General features: G+C 39.4%; 1 protein-coding gene across 1 annotated transcript in view; it reads left to right on the forward strand.

Annotated features, from left to right (window-relative positions):
* The window catches only part of NEB (nebulin), a 221,979-nt gene that overhangs the window by 22,178 nt on the left and 180,319 nt on the right, over positions 1 to 19,482 (forward strand). The window contains 15 exon segments of the mRNA XM_074399695.1: positions 2,558 to 2,662; positions 3,341 to 3,448; positions 6,114 to 6,230; positions 9,151 to 9,255; positions 9,342 to 9,449; positions 9,547 to 9,651; positions 10,153 to 10,251; positions 11,292 to 11,396; positions 12,335 to 12,442; positions 12,535 to 12,648; positions 14,574 to 14,675; positions 14,770 to 14,877; positions 14,968 to 15,072; positions 16,181 to 16,279; positions 19,057 to 19,161. Coding sequence (XP_074255796.1) covers positions 2,558 to 2,662; positions 3,341 to 3,448; positions 6,114 to 6,230; positions 9,151 to 9,255; positions 9,342 to 9,449; positions 9,547 to 9,651; positions 10,153 to 10,251; positions 11,292 to 11,396; positions 12,335 to 12,442; positions 12,535 to 12,648; positions 14,574 to 14,675; positions 14,770 to 14,877; positions 14,968 to 15,072; positions 16,181 to 16,279; positions 19,057 to 19,161 — 1,593 coding nt within the window.

The following is a 19,482-nucleotide window of genomic DNA, read 5'->3' on the forward strand; positions in this document are numbered from 1 at the left end:
CCTCTTACCCAGAGAAGGTGTCCCAGAGCTTGTAACTGACCTGACATACTTTCCTCTGTTAAACAAACCAAAACTTTCTAGAGAAGTTAAACTGACTCTTTCTTCCAAGTTTCCATCAACTGCAAATACAACAGAGTTTGAAGAGAAAGGTTTCCCCCTAAACTTTCTCTCCAACTCTGTTGCACTTGGATGTTGGGAAGGTTGGACGTTGGACCCTAACATGGGTAATCGGTCTCCATGTATTGTAAAAAACTCTGGCTTCACTCTCAGATATGCAGAGTGAGACCCCTTGGCTGGTAGAGAGGGTCCCACGTGGACACATACCTCTCTCTTCCTCTCACTCCTCCACCTGTGGACCTTCGTCCTTTCAACTTCTCTCCTACCCACAAATGAGGCAGAAGGCCATAACTTCCTCAGTGGTCAGCAAGCTCCAGCCTCCTCCTGTGTCATCAAAATCTTCCCAGACTTGGCAGTGCTCAGGAGTGGACTGTGAGAGCTCTATCTCCACCCCGACCCGTTTCAGCTGCTGGGTAGGAGGAAATACCTACAGACCTGGATAGGTCTGTGAAGATTAAGAAAGATGGAAGGACTTTGGATGAGGGGTTGAGTGATCTTACACTCTTGTTTTGCATCCGGTTTTAATATCTTCTTGAAAACCAGGCATCCATCTCTCACTGTGAGAATTAGTCTCCTGCTCAATTATCCTTAACAAATCTGTATATGCAATGCCTGTTTTTTGATAAATGTCCAACATTTAGACCTCATTAAGAATATCTGCTACCTTCTCAACTTTATATTTCAGAGTTCTCTGGATCTCAGTTTGGGGGATCAGGCCCAATTGCCCCTTCCCAAACCTAAGGTTTTTCTCCTTTAATAGCAAGCAGGAGGTAGGGCCACGTCCCTCCAAAAATGATACATTAGGAGATGCTAACCTGACGTATATGTACATCAAGAACCTCTGAAATTATAACTGTTTGTGAGCATTTTATAGCTTTCTCAATTTCTTGAAGAGGTCTGTTTCCGAAAAAAAGATTAGAAACATTTCTATCAGTAGTCTCAGAAAATCCAAAAATCAATTTTATTGACTTCAGTTTTTTAAATCTTCAAAATGAAGTGCAGGTAAGTCAATCAGCAGTATAACATGCATCTTATCTTAGCAAAGATTTCCATTGAAGAACTCTTACCTCCCTGCACATACAATTTTCTTTCTTATGGAGTTTCTGACTTTCTGTTACGATGATGACAATAATGATAGCTGTTACTATTATTACAATTGTTATACCCTATATTTGCCTAGCACTGTGGGGTTTACAAAGCACTCTTCAGTGAATGATCTTATTAAACTTCCCAGCAGGCCTCTCTGTAAATACTATCACCAGCACTTGTGGCTGAGACAACAGAATCTTGGAGAGGCTAAATAACACATTTGGTCATGACAAAGTCAGATGTTGTTCCCAGAGTTTAAACCCAGGCCCAAGACTCTAAAATTTATAGCTACAAAAACCAGTTGGCTATTATTATGCATATTAACCTTTTGAGAAGAAAGGAAATTAGGCATTTGAGTGATGGCTAAGTTTCCTTTAACCCAAGCTCCTCAACTTTGCACATCATTCGCCTTTAGTTCTTCTGTTAAAGGTATACCAGAAAGACGCTTTCTTTTTCCTTAATGGGAATTATGGGGATGTAGCATATGCCAGTGCCTTGGGACCCATTATGTCTGTTAACACATTTTTATGAACCATGGAGGGAGAATTGCTGTAATTCAGCTTGGGCTCTGGCTCATGAGCCCAGGTTTGGGGTTGGCTTGGTTAATTCTGTTCCAAGAACACTTAAGCCAAAATATTTCAAAACCATTTATCATGGTCTCAGCTTAGTGTAGTTGAACAAACATTTATGAGGTAACTTCTGGGTGCTACATTTTATGTTGGGTTCTGAGGATAAGAAAGCAAAGAAGATACAGCACCTCTCTCTTCCAGGAGTGTACAGACTGGGATTCAGATGGAGTGGTGTTTGGGAGTCAATTGGCTCAATAATTCAATTTTTGAATTACTTTCTAGTTCCTATTAAATTTAACTCTAAACTAGAAGGTCTACGCGTTAGCCTGCAAGTTGAATTTTATTGTGGTTATTGCTTTCTGAATAACTAGGCGTTTTGGTAAAGCTTAGAAATGAACGGCTGGGTTCATTTGACATAGAAATCTCAGGTTGATAGGTTGTATTGTAACTCTGAAATATAAATAGAGGATGACTTCTGACTCTATTTCTTTAAACATCAGGGGACGTCTGCAAGTTCTGAATAAATGAAGTCCCCAGACTCAGCAAGGGAAGGGGGCACTAGTACCCTCTTTCTCCATTCTCTATGCCCCCTCACCCAACTTTCTGGTTGGGTAAATTGACACTACGCTGGAAGATTTTTTAAAAAGGCATTTATTAAGGACCTAAGAATGGCTTGCGGAAGATATTTTTTAAAGTTAATCATTATTTCTTAATTTGCTGCCTTATTTGCCAGTTCATGAGTCCTGCTTGTCTTTTCCTTTTTTTCTTTTTCTTTTTTCTAGCAAAAATACAAACAAGACTATGAAAATAAAATCAAAGGCAAATGGAGTGAGACACCTTGCTTTGAAGTTGCAAACGCCAGAATGAATGCTGAAAACATCAGCACAGTAAGTGGGAAGGGATGGCCAGGGCCAGTCGTCCTGGGAGGGAGACCCCTTTCCTTAGTGACTTCTGGCCACCTGCTCTACCTCAAGGGGTGCCAGAACACGTGAAGCCCCTCTTCTTGGGGCAAGACCTGGTATAGAGTTCCTGTTAAGAAAGAAATTTCACAAACTCTCTTTCCTTTTGAGAAATATTATTTTGGCCAAATGCCATTATTTCTACCTCAATTTTCACAGGCACATGATGGTGAGACCCTCTTACTGACTGCAAAGTGCAGTTAGTACAAGTTAAAGGGACTCTTTTTAATTTATTCTTTGCCTGAGGTGCCAAACTGTAGGGTTATGGAATTGATCAATTTAGTGTCTCCTCACTGGAAAACATATATCTAACTTATTATTTTTCTTTCTTATTAAGTTTCCTGCTCCTGGCCCTTAAGAGCTCTTTGTTAGTAGCCAAGAAAAGCCTTTCTAATTCTGTTTTTAGCCTATTCTAATTGTTCTAAATCTCTGTTAAGTTGCTAATCATTTTTGCAATGGTACCACAGTCTCTAATTGTAATCTGATCAGCCTAAACCAAGGACAGGGTGGCTTTGGGTAACTTTTCCAAATCCCTGTGTCTTCTCATGTAAACCCTTGTATAGTTTGTTTTCACAGCAGTTCCTTAGCTTGTTTAATGTCTTACAGAGGAAATACCAGGAAGATTTTGAAAACATGAAAGACCAGATCTACTTCATGCAGACTGAAACACCGGAGTATAAAGTGAATAAACAAGCTGGTGTGGCAGCTAGCAAGGTACGAGGAAATCCTCTCATTTATCTTGATGGTTTGACGGTGGATGGATTTCTTATAATTTTGGCTCTGGTATAAAATTCGTAAAAAGGGGGAGGGGCGGTTCTTGGGGGAACTACCAGGGTTGAGACCAGTGGATGCGAGGCATGTGAAGAAGAGTAGAATTGAAACAAGAACAACAACAAAATACTTTGGAATTATCTTAGGGCTACTTAAAAATGTTGGGCCATATATAAGCATTAATAATATCTAATTACCATCTTTAGTGTTTCCTAGAGTAATTTATTATTTGCCTGAGGAACCAAACTGTACATTTATCAAATTGATGTAGTGTCTTCTCACTGAAAAGGCCTTTTGCTATTTAAAAGTAGAAAGATTGTAATCTTAGAGAGCAGGACTTCTCCCCCCAGAAAGAGGCAATTGGTAACCTTATATGAAGATAGGCACTCATACGTGCAATACTATCATGATTTTTCTTATTTTCCCACTGACTACAGAAAAACCTGGTTGCAGGTTCATAAATCCATAGATATTTCCATATGCTCTATCAAGTGACTTTGGTGAATAGTCCAAATCCTTGGCATTCTAAAGCACGATGGTCACTAAAGAGAGCATAAACTTTGATGCCAAACACACTTGGTTCTAACCCTGGCCTTGGCTGTGCCAGAGGAGAGAAAGAAGGATTACATCACTTAGAAGGCCATTATAGCATCCACGTGTAAGACAGTGGTGTTTTGGACCAGGAGGGTAGCAGGGTAGGTGATAAGAATTTTGAAAGCAGATCTGACCTGATTTGCTGATGTATTGGATGATGCAGGTTTTGGTCTAAGCAGTTAGGTAAATGGGGTTTCCCTTTATTGTGACAGGGAAGACTATGGAAGAGGTTGGTAATTTTTTGGAGGACAGACAGGAGCTCATCTTCACACATGGTAGATTTGAGATGCAATGACTTTTAGACATCCACGTGGAAGTGTCAGTGGTCAGTTGATTACATGAGCCTGAAGTTTCAGGAGAGATATATGGAAAGTTGTATAAACTGGGTTGTTATCCACATACAGAGTGTTTCCTGCCATGAATCTGGAGAGTATCAAGGGAGTGTGTGTAAATGGGAAACTGTAGGGACTGAACTGTGGGTTCTTCCACAAGTACTTATATGTGAGACGAGAGAGAAGCAAAACAGGAGAGGGAAATGCATTGGCAAGCTAGTGAAGGGGAAAGGGAATCACCAACTGTGTCAAATGTCTCTGAAATGGATTTACCAATGTCTGGTCTCTGCTGACCTGAACAAGAGCCATTTGGCTGAGTCTGCTTGGAGAGGATTCATGAGTGAATGAAAAGAGGGAAACTGAAGTTACAAGTATCTTCCACTCTAAATGTTTTCCTGGTAGGCAAAGAAGAAAATGGGCAAGTAGCTGATGAAAAAGTGGGTAAAGAGGGACTTTTTGAGATAAGAAACCAAAACATCATGCTGATGGAAAGAATCCAGTAGAGAGGGAAGATGTGGTGATGTTGAAAGGGGGAAGAATGGCTGGGGTGATATCCTAGAGTAGGTGGAAGGGAAAGAGATCTGGTGCTCGAGAGGCATGCTGGCTTTGCCGCAATCCCTGGCAGTTCATCTGTTTAACGGGAGAAGGCTGCGTATCCCAGCTGCAGGTGGGGAGATAGTACAGTTTGTGAATCTGCTTTCTACTTGTTTCTGTTTTTCAAGGACACAGGTAATTCTCTAAGGTAGAAAAGCAATCTGAGTCCCTCATTCCCGTAGCATACCCCTGTGATGCTCTGCGGAGGCTGTGGGGTGGATGCCTCGGTGCTTCTGCTGTGTGTCTCTTGCCTTTGGATATCAAGCTGATTGCTTTTGTTTTCTGGGGTTCATAAATCTTGGATTTATCTAGGATTCCTTGAACTTCTGTGGTGATATTGCCTGAATAAAGGGCTTACACTGGGGATTATGGTGGGAAACGGGATCAGTTTCTTGTTCTAATCCCTGTGGACAGGGTTCTGGTGGGGGCTTGTGAACCCCGTCTTCCCTATGCTCCCCCAATACCCCTCAACTTGCTGCTTCTGCCATAGCTGGAATTAAAGTTGCGAATGGGAAGGGCAGAAGGGAAAGCAAGGCTCCTTCTCCCCACTCCTTCCTCGTCCTCCTACTTGTACATTGAATACACGTGTGCTCCACGTACCATCGCAGGTGAGGCATAAAAGGGTGGATTAGTGGCGCTTCTCGCTTCCTTTCTTTAGGAGCGTGTTGGCAGGTAGGTAGTTGGGCGTTAAGAGCCGAGTGAAGGTTCTACAGCAGTAGGCATCTGGGGCGTCTTGCACGGTCGCTATTTTCATCTTTTTCTCTCTCCCATTATTTCTGTATCTCTCCCTTTGAGGGCAAAGACAATGTGTTGTTCTTTCTTGTATCTGTCCTCACACCAGGCACAGAATTGACACCCTGTGGATAATTTGGAAAGAATAAAAGAATGGGAAGAAAAACATGCTGGAAATTTATACAGTTTCTCCTCTGCTGTTATGAGTTACTATGAGTATTTTGTTTATAAAATGTCAAGCTGCCATTTTTCTAAAGAGAAAATTGATTTGTGGAAGTATGTCAGAATATCCGTAATAGAGACAGGGGCAAAAATAACCCAGAGAGTTACTTTATCATTTTATTTCACTCCTACAGGTAAAATACAAAGAAGACTATGAAAAGAATAAAGGAAAAGCAGACTATAATGTGCTTCCTGCTTCAGAGAACCCGCTGCTTAAGCAGCTGAAGGCAGCAGGAAATGCCCTAAGTGATGTAAGTATATTTTTGTCAAGAAGTGTTTTTAAACCTTAGCTGCAAAAGAGATGAAAATTTTCTCATCTAATGACTAAATGCATAGTAACTTTGCAAATACTTTAAGATTATGGAGTGCTAGGATCACTGGAACTATTTAACCACAGCAGGCGTCCCCAAACTACGGCCGGCTGGCCGCATGGGGCCCCCTGAGGCCATTTATCCGGCCCCCGCCACACTTCAGGAAGGGGCACCTCTTTTATTGGTGGTTAGTGAGAGGAGCACAGTATGTGGCGGTCCTCCAACGGTCTGAGGGACAGTGAACTGGCCCCCTGTGTAAAAAGTTTGGGGACACCTGAACCACAGAAAGGCATAAGTCCCTCTGAGTATAATGTGCCTTAATGTTTGTGGTTCTGTGGGATTAATTCAATGGGCAGGGACATTCTCATGTGCCTATGAGCTCTGGGCACCTGGGCCTCCACATTGTAGATGTGTTGTGATTTTGACAGAGGCAGAAGGAGACTTTCAAAGATACATCTTGACCCCAGAAACCATCATTCACCAACAACAGAACTCAAAAGATGGGCCCCTAAATCTTCACAGGACATTCTAATTGTGCAATTATTAAGAGCCCAACTAAGCCGTTCAATTTAAAACAAATGAGGCAAATGAGACTGGGCTAGGCATTAAAAGACAGCCAGAGAGAGAGAGAGAGAGAGAGAGAGAGTGAGATTGAGATTGAATATGTGATAACTTGAGTTTATCTCCTATGGTTGGGTTTGCATTAAGCTTTCCTAATATTTGTGGATTTTATGCGGCTGTCTGTGTGGGTTAGTGATCTTTTCTTTGTCTCTTGAACTCAGCAGCATAGGAAATACCTGTGTGTGATTGGGGAGCAGGTGGGGAGAGTGGCAAGTGAGAGCGTCTAAATGAATCTGACCAAATAGCTCTGCTGGAAAATCGGTGCAAAACACTTTTGCTTTCTTTTTAAAAACATTTTATTTCAGTTGCTTTTAGGGGTGCAGGTTGTTCTTGGTGACATGGAAAAGTTCTTTAGCATTGGTTGCTGAGATTTTGCTGCACCCATCACCTGAGCCGTGTACAATATAAGCAATACTAGTCCTTTCTCCCTCATTCCCATTCCAACCTTCCAGTCAAGTGCCCAAAGTCCATTATATCATGTTATACCTTTGTGTCTTCATAGCTTAGCTCCCACTTGTATGTGAGAACATACGACATTTGGCTTTTCATGCCTGAGTTACTTTATTTAGAATAATGGCCTCCAGCTCTATTCAAGTAGTTTCAAAAGACTTTATTTCATTCTTTTTTGGGGGCTGAGTAGCATTCCATGTTGTATATACACCACTTTTTCATTCGCCCCTTGTTGGTTGATGGGCACTTAGGTTCCACATCTTTGCAATTGTGAATTGTGCTGCTATAAACATGCCTGTGCCTGTGCCTTTTTCGTATGATTTCTTTTCCTCTGGGTAGATACCAAGTACTGGGATTGCTGGATTGAATGGTAGATCTCCTTTTAGTTCTTTAGGGAATCTCCATACTGTTTTCCATAGTGGTTGTACTAGTTTACATTCCCGCCAATAGCGTAAAAGCAGTTGTGCTAAGTGAAAAACATCCTTATTAAACATCTAAAAGCCCCAGTTCAAATCTCCTTTGTTGATAAAGACAGGGATTTAAAAATCTTTATAAATACTTAAATATATATGTGTGTGTATATATATATGTATATATATAGTTTTTTTAATTGCACTTTGGGTTCTGGGGTACATGTGCAGATCATGCAGGACTGTTGCATAGGTACATACATGGCAGTGTGGTTTGCTGCCTCCATCCCCCCATCACCTATATCTGGCATTTCTCCCCATGTTATCCCTCCCCCATGTCCCTACCCCCCATTGTCCCTCCCCTAGTCCTCCCCCAACAGAACCCAGTGTGTGATAGGAATCTAAAAATCTTAAATAAGAACAACATCATTTACATTTTGAAAACCCAGAATGAAAAAGTGGCAATAATCTGCTCTATCAGTGGCATATTTAAACTAACCATTGCTTCTTGTTGTTCTTCAAGCTAAAGGTAAATCTTGGCAGAGAAGAGTTAGTAATAATTCATAGTACCAGTTCACAGATATGTACATCTTATTTTTAAGGCTAATTGTATAATAAGAGATTTTATTACAAGGGGGGAGATTGTTATTTCTTAACTTATATAACTTTTTCATGAAAGTTTGTTTAAAAAAATTAAACAACTTGCAATTGGTCAAAATCTCCATGTTTGCTGTGGTACTAACAGTGAGGAAAGAGTATGGGAACTGAAAGGCAGAGAAGGCAGTAATTCAGAAATACACACAAATCCCTGCTACTAAGGGCTTGGTCAGAGGTAACATCTTGGTTTCTTAATTTTTAAGAGTTCGGAATGTACGAAACTTAGGCTTTATAATAATTGCTGAATGAACAGTCTTATGATTCATGACACTCCATGTTCGATTGTCAGGTTTTTTGTTTTGTTTTGAGACTGAGTCTCACTCTGTCACCCAGGCTGGAGTGCGGTGGCGTGATTTCAGCTCACTGCAACCTGCACCTCCCAGGTTCAAGAGATTCTCCTGCCGCAGCCTCCCAAGTAGCTGGGATTACAGGTGCACGTCACCACACCCAGCTAATTTTTTGTATTTTTAGTAGAGAGGGGGTTTTACTTTGTTGACCAGGCTGGTCTCAAACTCCTGACCTCATGATCTGATCTCCTCGGCCTCCCAGAGTCCTGGGATTACAGGCATGATCTACCGTGCTTGGCCTCAATTGTCAGTTTTTAAGACAGTTGACAGATGATATCTTTTCTTCATCTTTTGTTTAGTGTTAGAAAATATAAGTGTTATAATCAGCGTGGGAATGACAGGACTCTAATTTAACTGATTTTTTTTCTTTGACAGAAACTATACAAGGAAAACTATGAAAAGACAAAGGCAAAGAGCATAAATTACTGTGAGACTCCCAAATTTAAGCTCGATACCGTTCTGCAGAACTTCAGTAGTGATGTAAGCGATCTTACTGTCACTCCTTCTGTTAAAAAAAGAACCCATTATTTCACCAATTAATAAATGAAATATGTTTTGTCTTTCAGAACAAATACAAAGATTCCTACTTAAAAAATATTTTGGGACATTATGTAGGCAGCTTCGAGGATCCATACCATTCACACTGCATGAAAGTCACAGCTCAAAACAGTGATGTAAGTTCTAAGATAATTGTTTGACTTTTCAAATAACATTTTTCTTAGGGCTTGAATGCAATGGCTGCATCTTATGCCTGATTTCTTCTCCTCATAGAAAAACTACAAAGCAGAATATGAAGAAGACAGAGGCAAAGGCTTCTTCCCCCAGACCATAACTCAAGAATATGAAGCAATTAAGAAACTAGATCAGTGTAAAGACGTAAGTCCATAGTCTGAACTTTGAATGTGACTGCCTTCCATAGCATCTAGTGGTCAAGATATGTGTAAAATGCTGACACTTTTCTAAATAAGTGTAAGCCAGGAAATTGCAAGAAATGAAATCCATTTTGTAGTAAACATCCTATTTTCCCCTTGTTGGCATCCTTGCATTTTAAGAGGTAATTCTAGCTCATTTTCCCAAAGAAGAGTTATCAGGAATCTGAAGATTCTCATACAGATGTACGAAGAATCTCTCAAACTGCAGTCTAGTTAGAAATATATATATATATAATAAAAAAATATTAAATATATATAATTTTAATATATTAAATATATTTAATATAATTATATATTATATTATTATATATATTAATAATATATATATATTATTAACTATGAGTTTCTTTGCTTTGCGGGGCATGAGGTTCTATTTGCCTGGCCTATGGGCCACTTCGGATCTGACAGGTGATACTGTTAAACCAAATGCCTTTGCTTCCCACAGCACACCTACAAAGTCCATCCAGATAAGACAAAATTCACCCAAGTTACCGACTCTCCTGTTCTGCTGCAAGCCCAAGTCAATTCCAAACAGCTGAGTGACGTAAGTTCTTCTGACTACCCAGGACATCTAATAATAAGAGATAACATTTCATAACTCTATACATAAAATCCAATCACTTACAAGTTTATTCAAAAGGCAGGGTAAGTATTAGCAAGTTTAAATTGTGTGTATTTTTATATATTTGTATAAAAATATTTTTCTGCATCTTGTGGGGTGGATAACATTTACAATGAAATGATTCTGTAAAGGAAACAAATGTAGCTTAAAGCAATGGAAAGAACCTGAGTTCTAGAGTCAGACAAAACCACATTCAAATGTTAGCTCTGTCATTGAAGTCTGGATGGGCAAAGGTTTAACCTCCCTTTGCCTGATATTTGCCTTTTATAATTTGTGGCTATTTTGAAGAGTAAGTAAAGGGAGAAATGTACACTGCACATACCCTGGCCGAGAGTAGGTATTCAGTACATGAGTTTCTCTCTCCCTAGTAAGTTTCTGGAAATTGGAATCTCTGAGAAAAGTTGTATTATGTGAGCTTTAAGTGTGGACTTCCAAACTTACATTGAACTAAAAAAATAAAAGTAACCTCCGTAGATTTATGTCCAGAAATGAAGTCTCCAATTAGAGCATCAAAAGCCCTGACGTCTGTGAGAGGACTGTTAATCAGATGGAAGGAAAGCAGCTCCGGTACCTGAGCACTGACAGTGACAAGAACGACGGCACGGGGCACTTCCCAGAACCTACAGGGCCAGCTGTGCTATGCAGGGAGGGAGGCGTGTTTGACAGAGCTGCCTCATTCCCTTAGGGTCCTACCGTGGTGACAGATGTGATCGTAGCTAGCAAGTGTCCCACACACAGGTTCAGTCATGCAGGTGGCCTACCCAAGCTCTACAAGTCTCTTCTGATCTCGAAAATGTTGTCACTTATTTTACAAAATGTACCACACAAGAATTTTTGTATTCTGGAACAATTCTTCTGAGCTAATTGATATTCTCTCTCTCTGTGTCTGTCTCTGTCTGTCTCTGTCTCTCTCTCTCTCTCTCTCTCTCTCTCTCTCTCTCTCTCTCTCTCTCTCGTCATAGTTAAATTACAAAGCAAAACATGAAAGTGAAAAGTTCAAGTGCCATATCCCCCCTGATACTCCTGCTCTTATCCAGCACAAAGTCAATGCCTATAACCTGAGTGATGTAAGTTCCTCATGCCCTGTACTGTGTGCTATACTGACAACCTGTGCTTTTATTTTTGAACTGCTTCATTACGATTCAATGAATAATTTAATGTTAAAAATGGGAAGAACAGTTAACACTTGTATCATGTTCTTATGGCTCTGCCAGTATTACTGAATTCACCTTACAAAATGTGTGTAGCAATCTTATAAATAGTTTCAAACAGTTGGATAATCTTAATATAGTGTAACCATCCCTCAAAATGCTACTGCTCATTTATGCTTAATTGTAGATTTTAATGGTAGATCTTTTAGCCATATATTCATTTAAATCATACTATAATTCATTTATTCCCTGGGCTTATAATGTCCGTTATTTCACATAAATGATACTTATTTCTACACGTGTAAGGACTTTCATAAATAAAGATATAGCAGATAGAAAGGGCAGAAGTTCAGATACCCATTTCTATCTTTAATTTTTCAAACTTAATTTTATAGAAAAGTTTAATTACCCTTGGGGTTCTCAATTTCTTCAATAATTCTGTAAATGAGTACTAAGATTATCTGGTATCAATGAGTATTGTAATGATTTATGAAATAACCTTTGCAGAGAACTTAGAGGTCAAATGAAAGTGATGCCTTTGTATCATAAAAAGTAAGTTAACTGTAGAATGTTTGTGCTACTCTATAAAACATTCAGTGTTAGGAATCAAATATTAGTATAATAGCTAGAATTAAATTTGATTAAAAAAAAATTCTCATGGAGAGTAGAGAAGCCCAACTTAGAGAATTAATAGCTCCAGCTTGAGAATGTTTTAAATATGCATGATATCCTGGACAATAAAAAGGACCCATTTATTTTATATTGAGACAAGTTATTTAGTTACCCATTAGTCTTTAAAGGTGATGACATGCAGATCACTTTTGCCAATTCCTTTGCTGAATTTTTCTGTCCAGAATCTTTATAAGCAAGACTGGGAGAAGAGCAAAGCCAAGAAATTTGACATTAAAGTGGATGCCATTCCCCTGCTGGCAGCCAAAGCCAACACCAAGAACACCAGTGATGTGAGTGTGGCCTGGGGACCTGGGGACCTGGACAGGGCGGCCTCGGGGCATTTCCTGGAGAGTGGGATCTGGCACGTGTGATGTCTTTGCAGGTGATGTACAAGAAAGACTATGAAAAAAGCAAAGGAAAAATGATTGGAGCCCTCAGCATTAATGATGATCCCAAGATACTGCACTCCTTGAAGGTGGCCAAAAACCAGAGTGATGTGAGTGTCTTTGTAATTCACCCCTATTTTCAGATGTGGCCACAAAGTTTCTGTTTAAGTTAAGCTTGGATGGACATTAGCCTAACTGAAATCTCGGATTCAGGATGACAAATCACACGTGAAAGCTTTACCCAGGTGGTAAAGAAGTTGAACTTCCCTATTGTTGTGGATGTCTTCAATGCCAGTGAATATTGCAAAAGTTTCCTTCATCTCCTTAATGCCTTCTGTTTCGTTAGGAAGAAAAATATTCTGGCAATATCATTGTCTTTATTGTTTTTCCTAGAAATGAGCTTCATATGTGTAAATACAGCTACATGCACATGTAGGTATTCACCCAATGCCCACAACTGATTAAGGTAGTTTGCAAAAATAACATAAGAAAAATGAAAAGCAAGAAGTAAGTTAAAGGACGAAGTAAGAAAAACATGAGGCAAAAACTCAAAAGCAAAGTCTTTTATTTTAAGAAATTTATAGAATATTGATTTAAAGACTTTGATTTAAAGAATATTGATTTAAAGACTTTAACATACTTATTAAAAATAAAATATGACTCAGCAATCCTAATATAGGATATCTACCCAAAGGAATATAAATCATCTATTATAAAGACACATGCATGCGTATGTTCATTGCAACACTATTCACAATAGCAAAGACATGGAATCATCCTAAATGCCCATCAGTGATAGACTGGATAAAGAAAATTGGTGCAGATACACCATGAAGTACTGTGCAGCCATAAAACGGAATGAGATCATGTCCTTTGCAGGGACATGATGGAGATGGAAGCCGTTATCCTCAGCAAACTAAGCAGGAACAGAAAATCAAATACCACATGTTCTTTTATATGGAAGCTGAATGATGAGAACACATGGATACATGAAGGGAACAACACACACTGTTGGAAGTGGGGGTGTGGGAGAGGAGAGAGAGCATCAGGAAGAATAGCTAATGGTTACTTAATACCTGATTGATGGGGCGATCTGTGCAGCAAACCGCCATGGCACACGTTTACCTGTGTAACAAACCTGCACGTCCTGCACATGTGCCCTTGAACTTAAAAGTTGGAAATCAAACAAAAAATAATAAAACTCTTCACAGAAATTGCTTTCCTAATTCCTAGCAAAAAAAGAAATACAGAGAAATCATTTTTCATATAGAGGTGTTACAAAATGTGTTTCACCAAGTGCTGAACGGAGTACGCTTCCAGGACTGTGCTTAATTATCTAAGGTTCACCTCGAACCTTATATGTCATTTTGCATCAGCTCTTTAAAAAACTCATTTTTCTTTCTTCTTTCTTTCTTTCTTTATTTATTTAGAGACAGGGTCTTGCCCTGTTGCCCAGGCTGGAGCTCAGTGTTACGATCTTGGCTCACTGCAACCTCTGCCTTTCAGGTTCAAGCGATTCTCCTGCCTCAGCCTCCCTAATGGCTGAGATTACAGGCATGTGCCGTCACACCTGCTGATTTTTGTATTTTTAGTAGTGATGGGGTTTCACCATGTTGGCCAGGCTGGTGTCAAACTCCTGGCCTTGAGTGATCTGCCCACCTTGGCCTCCCAAAGTGCTGTGATGACAGGTGTGAGCCACTGCCATCTAGCCAAACTCATTTTTCTCTAAACATATTCAAATAAATTATTTTAAGACAAAACTTTGCTTAAATAGCAGCATTGGTGTACTTTAAGTTATTCAGCCTGAAAAAATTTTAGGACAAGTAACATAAACATCTTTGTGATTATTAGCAGGTGAGATTATATAAGGCATCAGCCTCTATCACACCAATACTGCTGTTTCTGCTTTGTGGAAAATAGATGCTGAGAAAACATAAATTTTGCCCCTTCAGTTAAAGTGTAGCAGTGACATGGCTTTTACTTTATGGGGTGTTTTTGTCTTTCTTTTTGGTTTAATTTCTTTTTCCTTTAACAGAGATTATACAAGGAAAACTATGAGAAGACAAAGGCGAAGAGTATGAATTACTGCGAGACCCCGAAATATCAACTTGATACTCAGCTGAAGAACTTCAGTGAGGTTCGGAAAGCCACGGTTACTTCTTGGGTCAGAGGGCTTTCCTACTGTTTGACAAATGATTGTTAACTTGGATTACATTTATTTTATTTTTCAGGCTAAATATAAAGACTTATATGTGAAGAATATTTTGGGACATTATGTAGGCAGCTTTGAGGACCCGTATCACACACACTGCATGAAAGTTGCAGCTCAAAACAGTGACGTAAGTTTGAAGACAATGGTTCATGCCTCACAATGACATTGTTTGAGAGCTGTAATAATCGCAATCTATTTTTGGTTTTTCTCATTATAGAAAAGTTACAAAGCAGAGTATGAAGAAGATAAAGGAAAATGCTATTTCCCTCAGACAATAACACAAGAATATGAAGCAATCAAGAAGCTGGATCAGTGTAAAGATGTAAGTTAGCTGCCCTGAATTCTTGAAATTGGGTTTGGGATTCTTGTGACATCTAGTGGTAAATTTAGCAGGAGTTTAAATGCTAATGTCTAATGATTAGGAGATGATTACATTTTACATTTAGTTTTGGGGTGGAACTGGGAAACACAACAATTATGATGAAGAGGGCTATTTGTTACAAAATAATTTCAGATTTTATAAATCTTAATTTCCATTAGTTTATATCTATTCAAATTCAGGGTAAAAGAAAGACATGCAGGTTTGAGGTAAGTGTTCATTATTTAACAAATTCATATGAGAAGGCAGCCTGGGCCAGGCGATTTCCTTGGTGCTGAGAAAGACAGGGAAAAAGTGGGCTACCTCTTGAGGAGCTCCCACTGGAGTGGAAGAGACAAATAATAAAGGAAGAGAGGACAGAAATAAGAAAGATATCAAGCAATGATAAGAAAACTAATATAGGATGATGATACAAAATTAAAATAGGACAATGTGTGAGACAGTGACTGGGTGGGCATCTTAGATTGGGTGGTCAACGAAGGTCTAAAACAGGCATGACCAGCCAGGCCAAGGTCAGGAGAAGAGCAGCAGGGAAGAACAGCCTAAGGAGAGAACAAACTCAGCATTTAAGGAATTCAAATGATGGGGTGGCTAGAATATACTGGGGAGGAGGGCAGTAGTAAGAGGTGAAATGGCAGGGGATGAGGGAGGGGATGGTTTCTGTAGGGATCTTAAGCCAACATGTAGTTTAGACTGAATACCAGGTTCAATAAAGAGTCATTGTAAGGCTTCAGTGGGAGAAGGGTTAATCTGGTTGCTGAGTTGCTGTAGGCAGACCAGAGGCAACTTGGGAAGTGGGGATTCAAGGCGAAGGGGGTGGGGGGGGGGGAGAGCGAGAGAGAGAGAGAGAGAGAGAGAGAGAGAAAGAGACAGAGAGAGAGGCAGAGAAGTGAGAATATAAATACATCAACTAAGTTTTTAGGAATAAAATAAACTCTGTTTTGACCTGGAACCATTTTTTATGTTAGCGTATGTATAACCAAGACTATATTGATAAATTATAATGTATAAATACATTATAAATTTCATTAAAGACTATCTTCTTTTCTAGCATACCTACAAAGTTCATCCAGATAAGACCAAATTCACGGCAGTCACTGATACTCCTGTACTGTTGCAAGCCCAGCTCAACACGAAACAGCTTAGCGATGTAAGTGCTTTGATTTATGCAAGTGTGGGTGACCCTGAGAGCTTTGCTCATTTAAAACATAAGCATTTACATGCTTAATCTTCATGGGCTCATCTACCATCCCAATATTATTATTTTTCAAGATTTATTTATTAAAACACAAATGAGGCTGCTAGGTTGAATTGTAGCCTGAGGAAAGTTGTGTTAGACAATAAAAAAAATAATTACTGTTTTTTTTTAACAACTCACTGTTTTTTAGTGGGATTTTCTTATTCATTAGGATCTGTCACATGTACCCTAAATCTTCATGTCAACTTAAATGAACAGTTGACAACAAAAGCATCTATTTGGGTAGGTAACAAGGCAAATATTTCCTATTCTTGAATTTGCTAACAAAGACTTTCCAGAAAGTAAGGGCACAGTAACAAGACAGACATCAAACAATAATAAGAAAACTAATATAGAATGATGCTACAGAAGTAAAGTGGGATGACATCAGAGAAAGAACTGGATGGGTACTTTAGATTGAGTGGTCAAAGAATGTCTAAGACAGGCATGGTCCAAACATGCCAACATCCGGGGAAAAGCAGCAGTGCTTCTCAAATATCCACATTCATGCAGTCGTCTACTGACCCTGTTGAAGTACAGATTCTGATTCAGCACATCTGGAGGACTCCATATTCTGACTTTCTAATAAGCCTCTAGGTGATACTGATGCTGTGATTGGTAGGATACTCTTTGAAGAGCAAGGTGCTAACATAGCTAAGTCCTGGAGAATAGTACATCATTCTCAAGATAGGAAAAGTTTTTCCTGCAATAAAATGTTTTAATGATACAAATTAGCTCATATGCAGTTGTTAAGGAGGAGAATGGCATCAGTATAACCTAGAAGTCATTTCAGCTCATATGCCACTTTTCTGAGCATCTTAATATTTTGTGTCCCAATAAAGAACAGCTAAACACTAACATTGCTGATTTAGCTCATCTCAGCAAGCTGCAGAGAAATATAGTGCTGCATGTGGTCACAGTCACTATCAATCACTCTTTCTATTGGCTTGGGTAGACAATCTACTCTGCCTTGGAACTGCTTCTTGCAAATTCTCAATCTTGTGCATTTTTACTTTTGGCTCCAAAATTCAACAGCTTCATCCGTTCTTTACAGTCCCTTCCTTCCACCTAACACCACCTTTTAAAAAAATACAATCCTATGTTTAATATTGTAAATAAGAATTCACAGCCAGGTGCAGTGGCTCACACCTGTGACCCCAGCACTTTGGGAGGCCGAGGCAGGCAGATCAGTTGAGCCTACGAGTTTGAAACCAGCCTGGGCAACATGGCAAAATCCTGTCTTTACCCTGGAACCAACACAAATGCCCATCAATGATAGACTGGACAGGGAAAATGTGGTACATATACGCCATGGAATATTACACAGCCATCAAAAACGATGAGTTCGCATCCTTTGTAGGGACATGGATGAACCTGGAAACCATCATTCTCAGCAAACTGACACAAGAGCAGAAAATCAAACACCGCATGTTCTCACTCATAGGCGGGTGTTGAACAATGAGAACACATAGACACAGGGAGGGGAGCACTACATGCTGGGGTCCATTGGGGGGAAATGGGGGAGGGACGGGGAGGTGGGGAGGTGGAAAGAGATGGCATGGGGAGAAATGACAGATACAGGTGAGGGGAAGGAAGGCAGCAAAGCACACTGCCATGTGTGTACCTATGCAACAATCTTGCATGTTCTTCACATGTACCCCAAAACCTAAAATGCAATTTAAAAAATTATATTTAAAAAATCCTGTCTTTACAAAAAAATAAAAATATTATCTGGGTATGGTGGCATATGCCTACTCAGGAGGCTACTCAGGAGGCTGAGGTGGGAGGATCACTTGAGCCTGGAAGGTGGAGGTTGCAGTGAGCTGAGATTGTGTCACTGCACTCCAGCCTGGGTGATGGAACCAGACCCTGTAGAAGAAGGAGAAAGAAAAGAAGAAAGAATTGTTTACATGTATTTTTAACTGTGCTAGTATTTTATTGAGAATTATTATTGTTTTTGTTAGTGCTTTGATTACAGAAGTTCATGTTCTCCAGATACAGCCTAGCAGTGTAGATCAGATCATACTCCCGTTGTGTATAACATAATCTATGCAATGGCAGCTGGTAGCCCAGAGTATGGTTACACAGCAGTCCCCTTATTCAGTTTTGCTTTCCACAGTTTCAGTTACCTGCAGTCAACCATGGCCCAAAACTTTGAAGTGGAAAATTCCAGAAACAAACAGTTCATAAGTTTTAAATGATGTGTTGTTCTGAGTAGCATGATAAAGTCTCACACTATCCCCCTTTGTCCTTTCTTTATCAAGAAAAAGAAGGGTAAAAACAGATATTTTGAGAGCGATAAACCACATCCACATTCCTTTTATTACAATATATTGTTATAATTTTTCTATTATTAGTTATTGTTAATCTCTTACTGTGCCTAACGTATAAATTAAACTTTATCACAGGTATATATGTATAGGAAAGAACATAGTATATATAGGGTTCAGTGCTATCCATGATTTCAAGTGGCCACTGGGGGTCTTGTAAAGTATCTCCCACAGATAAAGAGGGACTGTACCACAGTCCCTGAAATAGGCAATGAGACTTAGAATCCTATGTGAGACTTTGACTGAATTGGGTATCTCTGTGAGGCATTTTTTTTAAAAAGGCACTAACACCTTGGCTATATAAACTGTCCTAAATAAATTCAAATAAGTTCCCTAAACTGTTCAAACATCCTTTATCAGCTGAATTACAAAGCAAAACATGAAGGTGAGAAGTTCAAGTGCCACGTACCAGCAGATGCACCACAGTTTATTCAACACAGAGTTAATGCCTACAACCTGAGTGATGTAAGTACCAAAGCCACAGAAGCCTGTGTTTGGTGTGCATGGAAAGAGAAAATGTTATCAATTTTGAAAGACAAGACTAGGAATTATACAAATAAACAAGTATTAAGATTGTTACCAGAGTGTAAGTGGAGTTTTTAAGGCCAAAATGTTCTTAAGACTTCTACTTACCTATCAGATTTCATTTTCCATGGTCTCCGTTACCATCAGAAGATCACTCAATTACCCTTCTGCTATTCCCTGGAGTTTTAAGACATCTTTCCCATGTAAATGTCACATTTCACCTTCACCAAGTTGTTGTCATTTTATAGCATCCTTATATAA

This window comes from Saimiri boliviensis, chromosome 5 (assembly GCF_048565385.1).
Source record: "Saimiri boliviensis isolate mSaiBol1 chromosome 5, mSaiBol1.pri, whole genome shotgun sequence".
Classification (NCBI taxonomy): domain Eukaryota; kingdom Metazoa; phylum Chordata; class Mammalia; order Primates; family Cebidae; genus Saimiri; species Saimiri boliviensis.